The sequence below is a fragment of the Drosophila subobscura genome, chromosome A, assembly GCF_008121235.1.
Source record: "Drosophila subobscura isolate 14011-0131.10 chromosome A, UCBerk_Dsub_1.0, whole genome shotgun sequence".
Classification (NCBI taxonomy): domain Eukaryota; kingdom Metazoa; phylum Arthropoda; class Insecta; order Diptera; family Drosophilidae; genus Drosophila; species Drosophila subobscura.
The window spans coordinates 3098624-3117092 of NC_048530.1; the positions used below are offsets into that span (position 1 = coordinate 3098624).

General features: G+C 47.3%; 3 protein-coding genes across 4 annotated transcripts; 1 reads left to right on the plus strand and 2 right to left on the minus strand.

Annotated features, from left to right (window-relative positions):
- Positions 1 to 299: 299 nt before the first annotated feature.
- LOC117896121 (breast carcinoma-amplified sequence 3 homolog) lies at positions 300 to 14081 on the plus strand. Of its 2 annotated transcripts, none has more exons than XM_034804179.1 (7): positions 300 to 1362; positions 1422 to 1725; positions 1797 to 2742; positions 2806 to 3112; positions 3190 to 3446; positions 3516 to 3665; positions 5948 to 10192. In XM_034804179.1, exons 1-7 carry the CDS (start codon positions 542 to 544, stop codon positions 9496 to 9498), a joined length of 6336 nt encoding a protein of 2111 aa, XP_034660070.1. In that variant the 5' UTR covers positions 300 to 541; the 3' UTR covers positions 9499 to 10192. The 2 variants fall into 2 exon arrangements, with proteins under 2 accessions (XP_034660070.1, XP_034660078.1); XM_034804187.1 differs by lacking the exon at positions 5948 to 10192 and adding an exon at positions 11585 to 14081 and having other exon boundaries at positions 304 to 1362.
- A 1046-nt stretch (positions 14082 to 15127) lies between these two features.
- On the minus strand, positions 15128 to 16155 carry LOC117896368. The gene is made up of 3 exons (XM_034804647.1): positions 15913 to 16155; positions 15547 to 15844; positions 15128 to 15479 (listed from the first exon to the last, which is right to left on the minus strand). Exons 1-3 carry the CDS (start codon positions 16153 to 16155, stop codon positions 15130 to 15132), a joined length of 891 nt encoding a protein of 296 aa, XP_034660538.1. The 3' UTR covers positions 15128 to 15129.
- A 925-nt stretch (positions 16156 to 17080) lies between these two features.
- On the minus strand, positions 17081 to 18422 carry LOC117896337. Its single transcript, XM_034804582.1, has 3 exons — positions 17659 to 18422; positions 17461 to 17602; positions 17081 to 17399 (listed from the first exon to the last, which is right to left on the minus strand). The coding sequence occupies exons 1-3, from the start codon at positions 18248 to 18250 to the stop codon at positions 17213 to 17215; spliced, it is 921 nt and encodes a 306-aa protein (XP_034660473.1). The 5' UTR covers positions 18251 to 18422; the 3' UTR covers positions 17081 to 17212.
- Positions 18423 to 18469: the final 47 nt, after the last annotated feature.

Below are 18469 nucleotides of genomic sequence, written 5' to 3' on the forward strand. Positions count from 1 at the left end.
ACATTGCACTAAAAATACAACTGCGTAATCCAAATTTCGTTATTAGTTTCAGCGATAAGTGAGGGTTATGTGCTGCAGACATACATATTCAAATATGTAGTAGGAGTATAGTTATAATTCAAGGGTATCAATCGCTTCGGTTTGCGATGCTGCTTTATTTTCTCTTTCTTATTTTATTCAATGTTTTTATTTTTGTTCTCTTTTTGCTTGCAGTTGACGACAACAGTGGCAGTAGCAGTAGCAAAAGCCCAGCAGCAGAGCAGCAGCGCAGTGGGAATAGAGAAGCGCAATTGAAAGAGGCAGCAGCAGCGCAAACGCGGAGGCTGAGGCAGCGCAGCGCAGCGCTCATTCCCCATTCGAGATTGCACAGACAGGCTGTCTCTGTAGGTGGGTTCCAACAGCTGACCCTGCTGCCCCATCCATCCATCCACTCACCCGCCAACCGACAGCCGCAGCTGTGGAGAGCAGCGCACTTCGAGGAGAATCAGCCAACGAGTAGCAATTCGAAGGACCCGATAACCACAAAAATCCCATCCACATCATGTCCGCGGACTCGCCACGCCGCCATCCGTCCGGCGTTGGCGGGGGCGGTGTCGGTGGAGGGGGATTGCGCGGTGGCGGCCAGGCTGTGCCGGCCATTGTGCCGCCCCAGACGGTGTCGGATCGCTCGATACTGGACTCGGCCATTGGTTTCATCAACGATGTCACCCTGGCCAATCAGCCGGTGCAGGATCCTAAGGACACAATCACCTGGGCCCGCTTCGAGACCTGTGCGGACGTGAGCGATCCCCGTTTCGGTGATGATTGGGAACTGGAGGGCAATGCTGCCCCGCCGCTTCTCCTCATCCTCGGCTATGGCCTGGGTGTGCAAGTCTGGGCCATACCCGCCAACGGGGAGGCCGTTGAGGTGCTGTCCTGGCGTCATGGCGTCGTCACAGCCCTCCGAGTTCTCCCGACACCGGCCACCGCACCCGCCCTCGATGAAAACGGGCGGGCCGATGAGCCAGTGGATGCCTTTGCCGAGAAGCGACCCTTGGCAGCCCTCGTAGATGGTGGCAGTGCGGCGGCCAGCGGTTTTATGTCCGGCGGCAGTGGCGGCTCTGGCATCGGTGGGGCCAGCGGCGGCGGAATCGGCTCTGGCAGCGGTGGCAGTGCCTCTGGAGTGGCTCAATTCAGTGCAGTCAATTTTCTGTCGCTCAAGACGGGCGTTCAGGTGAAGACAATCAAATTCAAGAATGCGGTGCTCGATATCCAGGCCAATCGTTCGGCTGTGGTCATCACATTTCACGAAAGGATCGCCGTCTTTGATGCCCGGACACTGGAGGATCGCCTAACCATCACAACCTGCTATCCCAGTCCGGGGTAAGTGTGAAAACCTCTACCATGGGCCAGACCTTTAATTGATTATCTCTCCCTCGCAGAATCAATCCCAATCCGATTGCCCTGGGGCCACGCTGGCTGGCCTATGCAGAGCACAAGCTGCTGCACTCCAAGCGCAGCGGCGGCGGCTGCGATGGCGAGGGTGTGCCCAGCTATACGGCCACTGTGCTGAATGCGGCCAAATCGCTGGGCAAGGGTCTGCGAGAGTTGGGCGAACAGGTGGCAGCCGGTTTGACTGGGGCCACGGCTGGCAGCGGTGCCAGCTCAAAGAGCAGCAGCTTCGATTCGGCCAGCGGTGGTCCGGATGCCAAGCAGTCCGGTGTGGTCACCATTATCGATGTGAAGGTGAGTGTGCCAAAGCCAAAGCATCGGAAACACTCATTCCATTCAATGCTTCACTTTATTCAATGCTTCAGCATCCTGTTAAGGACTACAGCCCCACGACGGGCACACCTTTGAGCTCGACAGGCGGCGCTCAGTCTGGCGGTGATCCGATTGTGGCTCATTTTGTGGCCCACAGCGAGGCATTGGTGGCCATGGAGTTTGACAGCTCCGGGATGCTGCTGCTGACGGCCGATCGACGCGGGCACGATTTTCATGTCTTCCGCGTGCAACCGCATCCGGTGGGGCCCTGTCTGGCGGCAGTGCATCATTTGTATGTGCTGCATCGGGGCGATACGAGCGCCAAGGTGCAGCACATTGCCTTCTCGCTGGACTCGCGCTGGGCGTCGGTGTCGACGCTACGCGGCACCACCCACGTCTTCCCCATAACGCCATACGGCGGCGCCATGGGCGTTCGGACGCACACATCGCTGCATGTGGTCAACAAATTGTCGCGCTTCCATCGCAGTGCCGGCCTTGGGGCCGATGGACGCTCCAGTTCTCCCATTTCGCACTCGGAGAGCACCACATTTGTTCAGTCGCTGCAGCCGTATCACAATCCCACGCTTCCCCCCTATCCGCGGCCGTCGGTGGTCCAGCCCCTCGCTCAGCTACGACAGCCCTTTACCCTTGGTTCGCCGCCTGGTTCGGCTGGCGGCCTTGGTGGCGTAGTGGGTGTCGGGGCCGGCGTCGGCGGGGGTATGGGTGTGGGGAGCCATGGTGGCGGCATCGGCGGCGGCATCGGTGGCGGCAACAGCAGCCAGAGACAGCGACAGCGACTCTCCTCGCTGTCGGATGACAGCGGGAAGCCATTGAGCGTCTGCTCAATATTCGCCAAATCGCGCTCCTGGCTGCTGGAGCCGCTGACGACAACACGAGAGGCCCCGCATCGCGTTCAGCGCAAGGCCGTCGACTCGCTTTTCGTGATGGCCGGCCATGGAGCGCTCATCCAGTACGATCTGGACACGAAGTTACCCTCAAGTGAGTCGCACCGCACCGCACCTCATCTCCGTATATCCCTGACTAATGGTTTCTTCTTTTAAGATGTTGCCAAAGAGAAGATTTGTGATGACACGCCCATTGAACTGGAGGTGGAGGCCCGAGCGCAATGGAATCTGGGGCGACGCAAGGATGGATCTCATGAAATCATACCACCGCTGGCGCTGGACAATTGGCTGATCAAGGATCGCCATAGCAGCCTGCTGCTGGACAGTGCCCATCAGTTCGATGAGCCCGACGAGCGTGCCGAGAGCTGGTTAGCCCAGGTCGAGATCATAACGCATGCGGGACCCCATCGACGCCTCTGGATGGGGCCGCAGTTTGTGTTCAAGAACTACAATACGCCCAGCGGGTATGTTGTGTGATGCGAATGTCACCAGGCTACATAGCTATAATGGCAACCATCTTCTAATCTGTCCAATTTCTCAGCTCAAATTTGAACCACGTGGATGCTGAGGCTGTAGAGATTGGGGTTACAAAGACAACAACCACAACGCTACCCTCAACGGTGGCTGCCTCGTCAATTGGCCCTGGCGTAGCTACTGGAGTGGCAGCCAAGGAGCGTTCGAGTCCCCTGAATATGCCACTGAATGCGGCCGCCTCTCTGGCAGCCAACTCGGGCATAGGAAGCACTGCAGGTCGTAGTGGTCCTGGAGTGCCGGTGCTAATCGAATCCGGTTCGTATAGTAAGTGTCTAGCGTCCTTTATGATTTTCCATTTGTCACTCTCTCTCTTTCTCTCTGTTGCGTTCGTAGGCAGCATTGAGCAGAGCCCCAAGCTGATGGATCGCTTCCGGCATGGCCATTTGGACTCGGACTACGGACATGGCGATACACGGCTAAAGGAGGACCTGGCCGATGCCATGCGAGAGTCGCCATCAATGGCAGCCACGCGACGCGAAACGGGTAAGACTGAGCTCCTCATCCTAGCCATAGTAATATAAGAATGCATGAAACCGCGATACAGCCAAGAACATTTGGAGGAGAATGATGCTGGAGGGGATACCCCTCTACCGCAGGCACACCATCCCATCTAAGGCGTTGTATTTTATTGTTAACAAACTCTCCTTATTTACGTTATCCTCCCATTGATTTATTTCATTTTTTTAATTGAATTTCGAACGTTTCTTTTTTTGTTGAATTTTAATCGAACGCTTTCAAAATGAAAATGTTTAATTCCGGAAAAGTTTTGTTGGTGGTCAACAAGTACAAGTAAAAGAAGAAAAAATATAAAAAATAATCATCCATTGATGATGAGAAAGAAAAAACAAGACACCACAAAATTGGCATTTGGTTGTTGGTTGTTGATAATAATAATTATGATGATGATTCCATCCATTGCCACCGCTCTTACAAATCCCCTCTTGGCATTTTCTACTTCTCCATTTCCATTCCTCCATTTCATTTCCATCTCCATCTCATCTCCATCTTTCTCCTCTCCAATCATTTCTTTCTCTCTGTGTGCGTGTGTTGGTGTGTTGTTGCTGTTGTTGAACTTTAAGTTTTTTTGCAATTTTTCTGTTTTCTAGCCGGAATAAAACACGCTTTAACAAACGATTTCTTTCCTTTGGTGTGTGTTCTCTGTTTAGCTTTAAAAAAAAAAAAAAACAAAGAAAAACAAAACAAAAATACTTACACTTCATTTTAAATCTATTTCTATTTTAATGAACAACTAAATTTAAGCTAACAAAATTTTTGTCACAGCAGAGCCCCCCTCTACCGCTCCCACCAAAGCACCACTCACCAATGCCATAGTTATTCTTCACCTTCCCCCTACCCCCCTGCAACAGCTCTTCTAGAAGAATGTTCTTTTGTCACATAACAGAATACTCTTTCCAGACAGAACACCAGAAACCCAGAAACCCAGATTCGGTTCCATTGGTCTTTTGCACTTTGTTTCGCGTAGGGTTTTTTCTATCTGTCTACTGCTTCCTTTTCTACCACCTGAAATACTTCTTATACCACAAATACACCACAGATCACCCAGCACACAATACACCACAGCACACAATACACCACAGCACACCGTACCACATCACTCCACAACACACCACAACACACCACACCACAACACGAACTGTTGTCCTTTATTCACTTTCTCTTTCCTCTTGCCGCTTGGAATGTCCTTTTGACAGGGATTTTTTTGTTTTTATTTTATTTAGCATTAACTTTCTTCCTTTTTATCCCTCAATTTTTCAATTAAAAAAAAAAAATTATTCCCTCGAGTGAGCGTGCGAGTCAGCAAACAAAAACCAAAACGTGAAACAGAGGTAGAGAGCGATTGTGTGAGCGAAAGAGACAGAGAGAGAGAGAGAGAAAGAGAGATGGAGAAAGAGAGAGAAAAGTTAAGGTGAAAGAGCACATTTACTATACATGAATATTTTAATAAAAAGCCAAAGTCAAAACAAAAACGAAAGAAAAGAACAGAAAAGAACAAATTCCAAATATCAATATCCAAAAATTCACGAAAAACCAAATCAATAACTTCGAATATACTTTATTTTGTTCTTCTACAAATTGTGTCCATCAGCTATATTCCTATTTTAAGTTTAATTATTTTTCGTTTCATTTTGTACACTAAAAAAAATTAAATAATTAAAAAAAAACCTCAAAATCAAATTTGTAAACCTAAAATTCAATTCAATTTTCTCGAAATTTCATTATCGTTTTTTTTTCGAATTTCAATTAATTTTTTTTATTTTTTGTTGAGTTGTTTTATTATTTTGAAATATTTTTTTTAATTTTGAGAGTTTTCCGCCATGTTTTTTTCCCCGACAACCAATGCTAATAAGAAACGCATTCAGCAGCGCAGCTTATCCAAATAAACAAAAAATAATAAAAATTAAAAATCACTGAAACAACAACAAATGCAAATCAAATGAAATTTCAAGACTTTCATTTTGAATTAAACATTTTCAAATTTCGAGCGATTATCGAATAATCGAACTATCGATGAACAAAACCACAAAACTATCGAACAAACCAACAAAAAAATGCATTTCAAAATCCCGCCTTTGGCTTTTTGTTTTCTGTTTCCTGTATGAACCAAAGAAAAAACAAAACAAAAAATGCGCTTTTCTCATAATTTGTTTTCTCTTCTATTTCTCTTTCTCTGCTCTGTGTTGTGTCCTGCCCCACCGTTGTTGACCCACCACCACCACCACCACCAACACTACCATGTGCCACAGGCCAGCCATCAGGTTCTTCGGCATTGGCTTCAGTGGCGGCGCCAGCAGCCTCCTCCTCCGTCTCGGCCATCGATAATGTCTGCTACTATGACGCCCTCGCCGAGCACGAGCACCTTAACGATCCTGATCACGATCCCGAAGGTGAAGGAGGAGGTGAGGCGCCAGATAAGGATAGTATGAACGATGATGCGCCACGGACGGCATCAGATGTGAGGTCAAGGGACCTGGGAAAGGCAGAGCGACGCCATCTGATCGAGCACATGAGTAGCAGCAGCAGCAGCATGGCCGCCCTGGCCTCGGTGCTGCCCAACATATGCAGCTACGACTACCCCACCGGTGGACATCATTACAGCGGCGGCCATTCCAGGATCGAGAAGATCGTCAATCCGCTGGGCACGGTTACGGATGTGAATGCAGGCATCTCGGGTGAGCTGCAGACGGACATGCTGGACGAGGTGGTGTGCCAGCTGGCCGCCGAGGAGAGCATCATCCATGAGAACTGTGACGAGGCTCTCTTTCGGCCGGTGGTGGCCATCTTTTGCAACGATCTGGTCGAGCAGCGCAACCATCAGCAGCAGCTGTTGCTGGCCAAGGAGGAGCAAGCCGCCGCCGCTGCCGCCGGCTTGGGACCGGGCTCGAAGGGCGGCGAAAATGATCACTGCAAGCCGCCGGTGGTGCTGGCCAATAAGCTCATTGTGCCCGTCATTGCCAAGGAGGTGGACGAGGTGCTTGTCCAAAAAGAAAAGCAAAAGTCACAGAGATCCCAGCACCAAAAAGCGCAGCAGCAGCAGCAGAAATCGCAGCTCAAGTCCCTGGCGGCTGCCGAAGATGCGGCCCAGGCACAGCGATTTGCCGAGCTCTCGCATCTCAATAAGCCCAAAGGAGGGCCCAATCCGAATCCCAGCAATAACAGCAAAACTGCCAGCAGTCAGAGCAACGCCACAGAGGAGGAAAACGTCATCAGCAGTGGTGGTGGCAAGGCATCCAAGAAAGGCGGCAAGCAGAAGACGATCCTCAACAACAAAGGAGTAGAGAAGAAACTGCCCTCCGTGGAAGTGGAAGCAAAGGAGAAGCTCAAGAAGCAGACACAGGATAAAGTGCAGGATCTAGATGAAATAATTGTAGTCGTGGAAGAGGGTGGGGACGAGTCAGAGGTAGAGTCGGATCATGCCGATAGCTTGCTGGCCAATAAGAGCAGCATTGCCGCCGTCATGGTGAGCAGTGCCAGCGCCCAAGGATTGAGTCTACTTGTGGAGACGACCACGCAAACGGGCGAGGATGATACCGAGGGGGAGGCTGAAGATGACGATAATAATGATGATGATGATGAGGAGGAGCTGGAGAAGGAACTCCAAAAAGACAAGAAAAAGCTAGAAACCATGACAATCGAAAGGGAGAAGGAAAAAGCCAAGGAAAGGGAGAATGAAAAGGAAAAGGAGAGGCTCAAGGAAAAGGAGAAACTTCAAGCGAAGGAAAAGCTAAAGCTGGAGAAGGAGAAGGACAAGGAGAAGCAGGCTATCCAGGAGAAGCAGAAGCTAGAAAAGCAAAAGGAAATGGAGAAAGAGAAAGAGAAGCTGAGGCTGGAAAAAGAGAAGCAGTTCCAAGAGAAGGAACGGGAGAAAGAGAAGCAGCTCCAAGAGAAGGAAAAGCTGAAGCTGGAAAAAGAAAGGCTCCAAGAGAAGGAGAAGCTGAAACTCGAAAAGGAAAAAGAAAAGCAGCTCCAAGAGAAGGAAAAGTTGAGACTAGAAAAGGAAAAGGAAAAGCAGCTTCAAGAACGAGAGAAGGAGAAGCAAAAACTCGAAAAGGAAATGCTGGAAAAGGAGAAAGACAAGGAGAAGGAGAAGCTGCGTCTCGAAAAGGTAAAACTTCAGGAAAAAGAGAAACTCAAAGAGAAGGAGAAACTTCAGGAGATGCTAAAGCTCGAAAAGGAGAAGGAGAAAGAGAAACTCCTGGAGAAAATTAAGGAAAAAGAAAAGTACCGAAACCCAGAGAAGCAGGGTAAAGCAGGCGAGATCTCTGCAGCAACGACGACGAGCTACCTGGTGAAAGTGATAGAGGAAGCTGCTCCCAGCAAGAAGCCAATCGATGCTGCAACGGTTCCGGCCAGTCCGTGGAAGCGAGTCGTTGTCGACAGCGATGAAGGCAGCGTTCCCAAGCAGCTGTCGTCAGCGGTGCAGCAGGATTATCCCACGCTGGGCAAGAAGCAGAGCAAACCCAGCAGCCCAGAGAAGACCACTGGCCCACTGCCAAAGCCCCCCCGTGCAGCCAAAGAGAACTTTGAGGACTTTCTGAGTGGCATGGAGTCGCTGCCACCGCTGCCCGATCTCGAGCCGCTCGAGGTGAAGCCGAATGAGACGCAGCAGCAACTCATCTCGGAGGGTGGCGCGTCGCTCAGCCTGATCAATTTCGAGAGTCCGCTGCAGGAGAGTGCGGCGACGATGATGCCGATCAAGATCACGCCGCCGCCACGAGGATTCACCGAGAAGAACCTCGTGCTGGCCCTTTGCGGTTCCCTGCACTATGAGGAGGAGAAGGAGCAGGAGCAGGCTCGAGAGCGGCAGATGGCGGGCACCGAAATGGACCTGGAACTGAAGCCCCATCCGTATGTGCTGCTGATGGCCGGAGATGAGCAACAACAGTCGCCGCTGGGCCTGCTACAAAAGTCAACATCCACGTCGAACAACTCATCTGGCTCCGAGGAGATTATCCTCATGGAGGAACCGGCCAGCAAGAAGCTCAGCAAGAAGCACAAACGCATGAAGCAGCTTCAGCTGCAGCAGCAGCAGCGCGAGAAGGAACGGGAGAGGGAACGGGAGCGGGAAAGGGAGAAGGAACGTGCCAGAGCACGGGAGTCGGAAGATGAGGAGCTTCGTCCGCTCATCAGCATCAGTATGTGCGATTCTCAGCTGGAGATGCACTCGCCCGTTAAAACATCAAAGGCCAAACGGTCCGAGAAGGAGCCAATCGATGCGGATGCGGATGATGATCCCGAGGATGAGGAGGAGGAAGAGGGAGACGAGGAGGAGGAGGAGGACGAGTTGAGCCAAACACTGCCGGAGGATTTGCTCCATTTTGGGAGCAGTGGCGTGGCCACCAGCGCCACCACTGCCACCACGAACACCGCAACAACAACAGACAGCGAGGGACCCATCCCGGCCACCACATCCGATGACAATCTCGTGTTTAGCTCATCCACAGCCGCATCGCCGCCGCACAAGCTCAAGACCAAGAAGCTGGAGCATAAAATAAATCTAATAGCAGCCATCGAGGCGGCCACCTCATCGTCCACTTCCTCGGCGGAGGAGAGTAGCGTGGAGACGGCCGGTCCCATTGTGCTCAGTGGTGCAGCCCATTCGGATGCCAATCCATCTGCAGGCACGGCCACGTCCGCTGCGGCTAACTCTGGCGGTGCGTCTGCGAGCTCTGCCATTCCCGCGACTGGAGCTAGTTCACCCGCTGTGGGTCTGCTCCATGTCGGCTCCACTGTGGGCATGGGCGTGGCCAGTCAGCCGAGTGCCACAAAGAAGAAGACGAAGCGGCGCAAGAGATAAGAATTAGCGATTTGTTTGCTGTGCGTCTTCAGTCTCGTTGTGCTCTGGCACTTGTATGCAAGCCAGGAGAGAGGCGTGAGTGCTGGTAACAGTAACAGTAACAGTAACAGTAACAGTAACGGTATCAGTGCTAGTGCCCTCCATCAGGAGCTGCAGGTAGTGGAGCAGGAGCCAACTGAGGTGCAGGCAGCAGTACAGCCATCACAGCCTGAGACGGAGCAGAATAAGGATCAGCAGCATCAGCATCAGCAGCTATCGGTCAAAGACATTGCCAGTGCCAGAGCCAAGTAGGAGCTACAACAACAACAACATCCAAAGACAGCAGCAAACAAAATTCCACCACAAAAGCGAACAGCAAGGGCCATTTGGTCACAAAATTGAGTTTCGGAATAAACATAAAGAGAGAGAGAGAGAGAGAGAGATGACGAACCGTACACCATGGTGAAATTACTTTGTACAAGACACGCTTGTCTTTTCGAGCGTGGTGAATAAGTTAGTGGTCCTTCCCACAGCGAACAACGTCCCCTTGTTGGTAGTAATTTCAGCATGCCGTGCACCGTACATCGTTCCCCTTCGGATGGATACCCCCCAACCATAAAAGATGAAAGATTCTAGCTTAATTCTTTAGCTGTTTTGCCAGCAAAATATCACCAGAAAAGCAACAAACAAAACAAAACGACAAAAAAAAACACAAGTAAAACACAAAACTCTCTACAAAAAAAATTGTGATTATAAAAAAGTACATAAACAACAAAAAAAAAAACAAAACAAAAAAACTAATTGTAAAAAATAATTTAAAAACCAAAACAAAAGAAAATTTACATCTGTAGAGGATTCGTTTGGACAAGAAGCATGGATAGAAATGCAACAAAAACATCAAAATATATACAGACAAAAATTGATTACTAACCATTTTTAAGTGCAAAGTTATATTGTTTAAACAAAAAACAAAAAAACATACATATATGTATACACGACACAGACGCAACCACACCCACACACTTATATGTATGCTATATATATAGAGGCCTAGGCTTAAAATGATCCAAGAATCAGAAACAAAAAAGAATTGGCAAAAACATGCTCTCAAAAAAAATTGTATATACAAAATAGAAAGAAGTACTAAATATCCTGAAAAATAGTACGAAAATCGCCCAAAAAAACGAAAAACAAAATTGTAATAAATACGCTATAATGTAATGCCCCCTCCATTTCCATCTGGAAATTTATGAAATTGACATACTCCTGCCCCCCCACCTAAACCCTCACGCTAAAGCTTGTGGAAGAGATAATGAATTTGTGGCAACACATTTTAGCCCATTTAATGTGTAATTTTGAGAGCGAGATATGCGGACAGTAATAATAAATATCATAAGGATGCAAAGAGAGCGAGAGAGAGAGAGAGAGAGTAAATCCAATCCATGGCTGCAACCCAAGAACACAATTCCCAGACATATTTTGCTGGAACACATCCACAAGGATTGGCTTTCGTTAAGTTTTCTGCCTACATGCTGTTCAAGCTTTCGTTTAGTTTCTTAGCACAGCCCCCAACCCGCCGCACTCAAGACGGTCTCCTTGTTTTGTTTGTTTGTGTTAATTTATTGAATTTTGTATAGCAAACGTTCGGCTTTTTCTCATCTTTATTTTTGTTGTGTGCCTTGTTTCTGTTTAATTTTTTTGTTTGTCTGTAAAAAGGAAGGGAAATAAATTCATTTGTTTTCTGTATGTACATAGATCGATCGTATTGTATGAAAAAAAGAAGAGAAATTTATATAAAATCTAACTGGCAGTATTTATGATTTACGATTGTGAGAGTAAAAGTAAGAGAGGAGAGAGTAGAGTTGGAGTTGGTGGAAAATGGATGGAGAGCTAGGTGGAATCGCTAAACACTCAAATTTAATTTAATGAATTAATGTATGATTAAATAAATGCAATTTTAGTTAAAAACAACAACCAAAACGGCCAATGAAGAATATTTTCTGGGAAACTGGGAATTTTTGGGAGATTAATATAAGATTTTTCTTTGTGTATAAATATGTATCCTGGCGCTAATCGAACTCGAACATTTGTTTACATTATTTCACAGCCAATTACTTTACCAAGGATCAACTGGATGGATTGTCGTCACACAACAATAACAACAACAACAACAATACAATCTTCTCGCCAGGCAACAAGAAACACAACAATATAAATCCCAACTTAAATCCCATTCCCATGGTAAATCACTATAAATCCCAAAAATCGCAGGAGTCTGCAGCTGATTCGGATCAGCCGCCCGCAAAGCCCACCCAGGTGACCCAGGTGGCCTACGATGGCGGCGAACTGTCGACGGTGGTGAACATCGAGGTGTTTGACGATCAGCTGAGCATGAGCAGCATCAGCACCAACAGCCGCCTGTCGTTGGAGGGACCGCCGTCACAGTCCTCGCCGCCACTCAGCCTCACCAACGGCCTGGGCCTGATGGACACCAATCTGATGCATTTCAGCGAGAGTACGGCGGTGAGCAGTGGCCTGGCCGCTAGGGCCGCTGGAGCTGGACCGCAACCAGTCACCGAGCTTGAGGTAGAAGTCGATCTGGATGCGGTCGACGAGGGCGACACTGAGCCGTTGGCTGACGCTGTAGAGGAGAGATCGAAGCGCAGACAGAATTTGTGAGAGTTAATGCAGAGGCCGACCGCCCAGCGACGACTGCTGCACAGGACGGAGGTCGGTGGCCGCATTGGTAGCAACTTTTACTTGCGGCGCCTCTGTGCACAGATCCTGCAGCCCAATGCAGTCGAGGAGCCCTAAACAGAGCCCGTTTGGCCCATTTTTACGTTGTGAAACCTTTTGTGTAACTGTATCGGTATCGGTATCTTTGTATATTTATCTTTATCTGTGTCTAATCTGTGTCTAGTTTAATTATGTTTGGCCTTATCCGCGGCGTCTTTTATAGTCCCATTAATTAGTCCATAGCCGCAACCGGAGAAGCCTCCCCCCGCGCATATTCTTTTGTCTATCTTTTTTTTTTATTGAAGTGTCCCCCACATTATCTGTGTCCAACCATTGTGAAATGCAAAAGCAACAAAACGAAAATGAAACAAAAATGTTTGGAAACAAAGAACACAATATATAGAAGAGTAATAAACAGATCAGATCAGACCTCAGCTGAATGCCGTGATATTTAAAATAAAATTTAACAAACAAACAAAATGAAAACATGTGAGAGAGCGAGTGAAGAAAGTGAGAGAGGAGAAATACATTATACAATATTAAATATGTATCTTAATAAATCAATGGCAACAAGAGAGAATGAGAACAAGAAAGAGAAATAACCATGAACCCATGATCCATACATATACATACATAAATATATACATTATAAATACATAAATATACATACATATATTGTAGTAATAATAAATCCACTTACTTACCCTAGAGACTAAGAAGGAATGCTGCTTATGCCAGAAATTCGGTTCGCAAAACGATTTCAGATACCTTATAGTTTTTGTAAACTTTTCTATATTTCTATGTACCATAGTTCTGCAAAGAAAAAAACGTATAAATTGCACGTTATATGCCGGATATATCCACACTTATTACCGATTCCAATTCTTGATTCTGCCTTCAGCATTCATCATTATATATATAAACATATATTTTTTTTTATTCCCAAACAGAACTTCATTCCAAAACTAAAACCACACAGACTAGATCCAAAAACAAAAATAAACTAGAAAATGTACTAATAAATGCAAAACATATCCATATGAAGATCTACAGACGTATACATAAATATGTGTATATTTTCCAATAATCATCAGTGAATATTAACCAAAAGAAAAGAACAAGTAAAAGTAAAACTCGTGAAACAGTTCAAACTCGCTAAGCAATCCAGACAGGGGCAGGGGACTAGTTTACATACAATATTTTTGTAACCAAAAGAAATATACATAAATAGAGAGGGGAGATATGCATTGATGACTTTTCCCCAACAATTTAAGCACTCTTGTTGCCTCTTCCTGTTTCCACCTAAACATTAAATCAAAACAAATCAAATTAAAAGTCTAACAATAAAATAAAACACACACACTGCTGGCCAGGTTGCGGATATATGTAGATCGATGAATGTCGATTCTACCACATATGTATGCATACATAAATACATACATTAATACATCCATACATACATACATATGTATATTTTGATATAAACCAGAAGTAAGAGATGAAACCGTGAAAAAACGAGGAGAAACATATTTTTTATACTTGTCCTACTGTCATGTCGTCTTCACTTTGTATTTCGATTTCAAAAAACGTTTAGAACACCTAAGTTAAGGCGCCGACAACTGATCTATAACTATCTACATACATAAATAAATAAATAAATAGATGCATGAAATTGGCTGACAATTTACTTAAACTTATACCCATAAATACATACATATGTACATATGTATGTATATACATGCATATACCCATTTAATTATGTATACAAATATATTCTGGATATAAATATATCCAATCTGATGCTAATTTCATGTCGCATGTCTTCTTTTCCCTTAGTTAAACGAGAATTATGTACACAAAACAAAACAAAATACACAAAAAAAACCAAAAAAACAAAAGAAACTTTTTTAAAATCCATTTGTATAACCAAAAGTGTCATAGAATTCATTTTGAGAGATTGATTTCCGAATTGATTTCATCATATTATCTAAATAAATGCATAAACTACAAAAACTCTCCTGTATTGTCAGTCTGGGTAATGCCTTTCTGCTAAAAATTGAACTACTAGTCACTGGTGTACAACATAGTTACCAATAGCTAGGTAGTTCACATCTAGTCTCCTGGGAAGTGGAGTTAATGCTCAAGCCCAAGCTACTTGAATACGTTTTCATCTGCACTCCAAGTATACCAAACGGCAGAGATATTTTGGGAAAGATATTGAAGGACAACTGGCTGCTAATGTACATATAAAATATATAATTCATTCCCCGATACACCCGAATATTTCGTATATTTTATTGAGTATTTACTCAGATCCCAAAGCTGGCCCTGAGGCCGTTGAGATTATTTCCAGAGTACTCCAAATTGTATCTAGATTACAATCGAAATTCCCAGTTCACTGCGAAATTAGCCGTGTATTTATTTATGAATTAGCAAGCAATGGCCAGGCCAAAGAAGGCCCCCAAAGCACCATCTAGTCCGAAGAGGCAGCAGACACCAACTCGACACAGTAACCAATCGAACAGCCCATTCACGAATTTCCTTCGCCACTTTGCATCTCGCTGCGAGAGGAGGTTGGTGCAGAAGGCAGCCGAAAAGTGGCACCAGATGAGTCCCAAAGAGAGGAAGGAGTACGAGACAAAGGTAATAATAAACAGAAGGTTCGAGGGCAACATCCAACAGAAAATGATGGCTCCGGGAGGGAAGCGACAGCTAAAGCGGGATTATTCCATCGAATGAACAGAAACCACCAGAGAGAAGTCCAGTCTGGATACAGAGCTAATCCACAGAAGGTTTTCCCCTTTTACATCGAGTGCGGAGAGGGGTATTTGGGGTTGTATTTGGCGATTATTTATTAAAGAGTGATAAGTGGAGGATCGATGACTCTTTCCGCTCTCTCAGCTCTCTCGCTTTCGATCACTTGAACTGGACATTGTTTTGCAGCAGATCCATCAGTCGCTCTTCTGGGGCTGCCCATTTGCAGTGGGGATACTGGGAGGCGCAGTGCTGTGGCCTGGGATCCTTGCCAGCCTCGAAGGCCTCTCGAAGAGTGGAGTCCAGCCGCAGCCAGGTGAGGAGCCAAGACCAGTTGGTGGCTGCTTCCAGCACGTGGTCCAAGTCGGAGGCATGAGCCTGGTGCTTCCTCACGTTGTCGCTTGCCTTGAAGGTCAGAGTGCAAATGGACTTGAGCAGGCAAGCGGAGAGATCGATCTCGTTCTTGAAATAAGTTCGCTCCACGGTGCTGAGTACACTGGGGAGGCTGCTTTCTGCTTTCACAGGGAGAAGGGAGAACTTTATGTCTGTAGGAAATCAAGAATGAGGCGAAGGACTTACCCACTCGCTCTCCTGTTTCGTTGCGGTAAACGAGCTTAAAATTCTCGAACAACTGCTGGAGACTTCGATCCCTCCGATCCGCGAGACCACGAGCCGTGGCATTGGACACCAGAGTATCGGGGTGCGTGGACGGTGATGTGTTCTCCTCCGAGGACTTTGGCGTTCCACTTGTAGCTGGGGAGTTGTCCTGGGTGATGGCTTCCAGGCTCATGCTGCGAATCAAGTGTCCAACGAGGAGTCCGCCAGCAGCCACGAGTCCGCAGCTGAGCACAGCCGCAGAATTGATGATGACCAGTGGCTGAAAGGAATGGTAAAGGTAGAGATTAAATGGAGGATCAGGATCAGGATCAGGAGGAGAAAGCCTACCCTTGGAGGTGCATTTCGTTTGCGTTTGACGGGCACCTCCAGGAAGGGCACCAAGTAGTCCAGTCCCAAGGCAATGTCTTTGCCCACAGCATCAAAGGATACCAGCTTGAATCCTGGACTATGTGGATGGGCGCCATGCGGACTCTGTCTCGAGTCCCGTCCAGCCCCGATCTCTGCCTCACTGGCAGCCCAGCCCAGGGCACAGTTGGTGAGGAGGGTGCAGATGATGTGCAGCAGCTTCATTGTTTCCGCTGGGAGCACCGTTCGACAGCGAAGCTGGCGAGCATTTGAAATTGAAATCCATTTGCCATGAAGCAGCCTTCTCTGCCATGGATGCCCCATGGATGGATCTGCTTGGGTGGAGTGCAGAGTGGAGTGGATCACATGTGGGAGTGCGTCGCTTGGTTGCCTCTTGGCTGCGATAATTTGGCTCTCTTTGGATAGTTTCCTCTGCTTGTCATCCAAAGTGCAACAAAGTGCTTCTGTGACATAAGTAACTGAAGAAGGGAAGGCGCGACAACGATTAGCTGGAGAAAGAGTCGAGTGGAGTGGAGTGGAGTGGCGTTGACATGAAAGCGGAAGATGGATGATTGCTGGGGAGTTTGCTGTTACCTTCCCTAATTGGAGGAGAGTGAGGGAGAGATTTAAACGAGTCTAATTCTCGGCATTCCCATTACACAAGAATAATAATAAATAATGCAATTAAAAAGCAGCTGGAAGTGGGAGTACGAGTGGGAGTTCGAGTGGGAAGTGTACGAAGATCGATTGACTGATTGATTGACTGATTGTTTTGTTATTTATTTATTATTAATCGCCAGCAGATTTCTCAATCCCTAACTGGATGAATTGGCTTAATTCTTTCTTAAATATTACATCAAAAAGAAAAAAATCAGAATAAAAACCGAAAACCGTTTGACCAAATCCGCTCCCTGTCACCTGGCAAAAGTCAAATCGCAAATCGCAAATCGCAACCCAACTGGCAGAGCATTGATGGAAGAAGAGCCCTACAGATGGGCTCGTTCTTCTCATGGTTAGTCCGATGGCAACCGACCACAAAGAGTGCATTTGCTCTTAGGCTCCTTTGACTGGCTAGATTTGCATTTAATAATTTAATCGTTGGAGGTCATCCACTTTTATTGGCATATTATTGCATACGATCGCAAATACTCTAACTTAATAGTACACAACACAAAAAAAATAGTTAAAAGCTAAAGGCTGCATCAGCGGATACCCCAAATATGTATGAACTATGTACGAATTATGTACAAATGATGTACGATCTATGTGGAAATTATGTATGTCAGCCATTGAAATATTGCAGTACTTTTGGCCATGTCCTCGATGTCCAGAAGGGGTTTATGTGGGGTTTGCCCAGAGTGGGGAATCTGCATCTCGCATAGGTGTGGCCACAGGTGCGACTGCTCCGTGCCGTTTGGATGGCATGCAGCACTGCAGTGCCTCTGGTGAGTGAGTCCAGCCAGGGAGAGCTGCGAGAGAGAGGAGACAGGCATCAATGGAGAATGAATAAATGAAGAGTTATGCACGGACCTGGCTAGCACATGGAGGAGTCGCGCATAGCTCGAGGAGACATTGTGCTGCAAGTAGTGGCAGATGTAGCGCTGGACACAGGCGGACATGTCAATGTTGTGCTCCTCCAGGTGGGACTCCACGACATTCGTTAGGCGGCGCACTGTCAGGGAGGAAGGAGTTATAAACAGTTGAGACTGATCCGTTTTCTACACTCACTGCCTCTGGTGGGGTCCGATCTGTAGGGGTATCCATTGCCCAGCGACGTGACCACCAGCGGGGCGAGGAGAAGGCGCACCACAGCTGCAATTATGGCTCCGGCAGCCACCACCACTGCCGTGTTGAGCAGCGTTCCCGTTCGCAGATTCAGGAGATTCTGCACGGCATCCCGGGCCATTCCCATGCTCCGCTTCACCGGCACCTTGAAGAATGGAACGATGAACTCCAGCTCAACGCTGACATCCTCGCCACTGGCATGAAAGTGAAAGCCACGTCCCTCCCGCCCAACGTCAGTATCCATCTGCACCTCCATCTCCATCTCCTCCACGAATTGAAGCTCTCCTTGCTGGCGGGGCTCAAAGTCTCGGAAACGCAGCAGCTGCGCACTCGCATTGCCATAGAAGTCTCCATTGACACTCTCCCCACAGTGGCCCAGCAGCAGAAAGAAAGGGCCCGACAACAGGCCCACAAAGTACAACATTTGCACCAGCCACATTCCGTTCGGCCGTGTTGCCGTGTTGCCGTGTTGCCGTCTCAGCGGTTCGGAGGTGTATGAATGCGATCCCAGCCGGTTACTCTCAGTACTCTCCATGGGAATTACATGCCCAACGCCTCCCCCAATCAAGATATGATATTCATTTAATCCGAATATGAAGCGTACAAACACGAACACGAGCAGCAGTGGGACACTTAACGCTTCGCGAACTGCCAGAGGAATGTGTGTGCCTCTGGGATGTGTGTGTGTTATTTGCGGTATGTGTGATGGCAACGATTGACTCAACAACGAACCACTAAGGACTGTGGAGAAGGA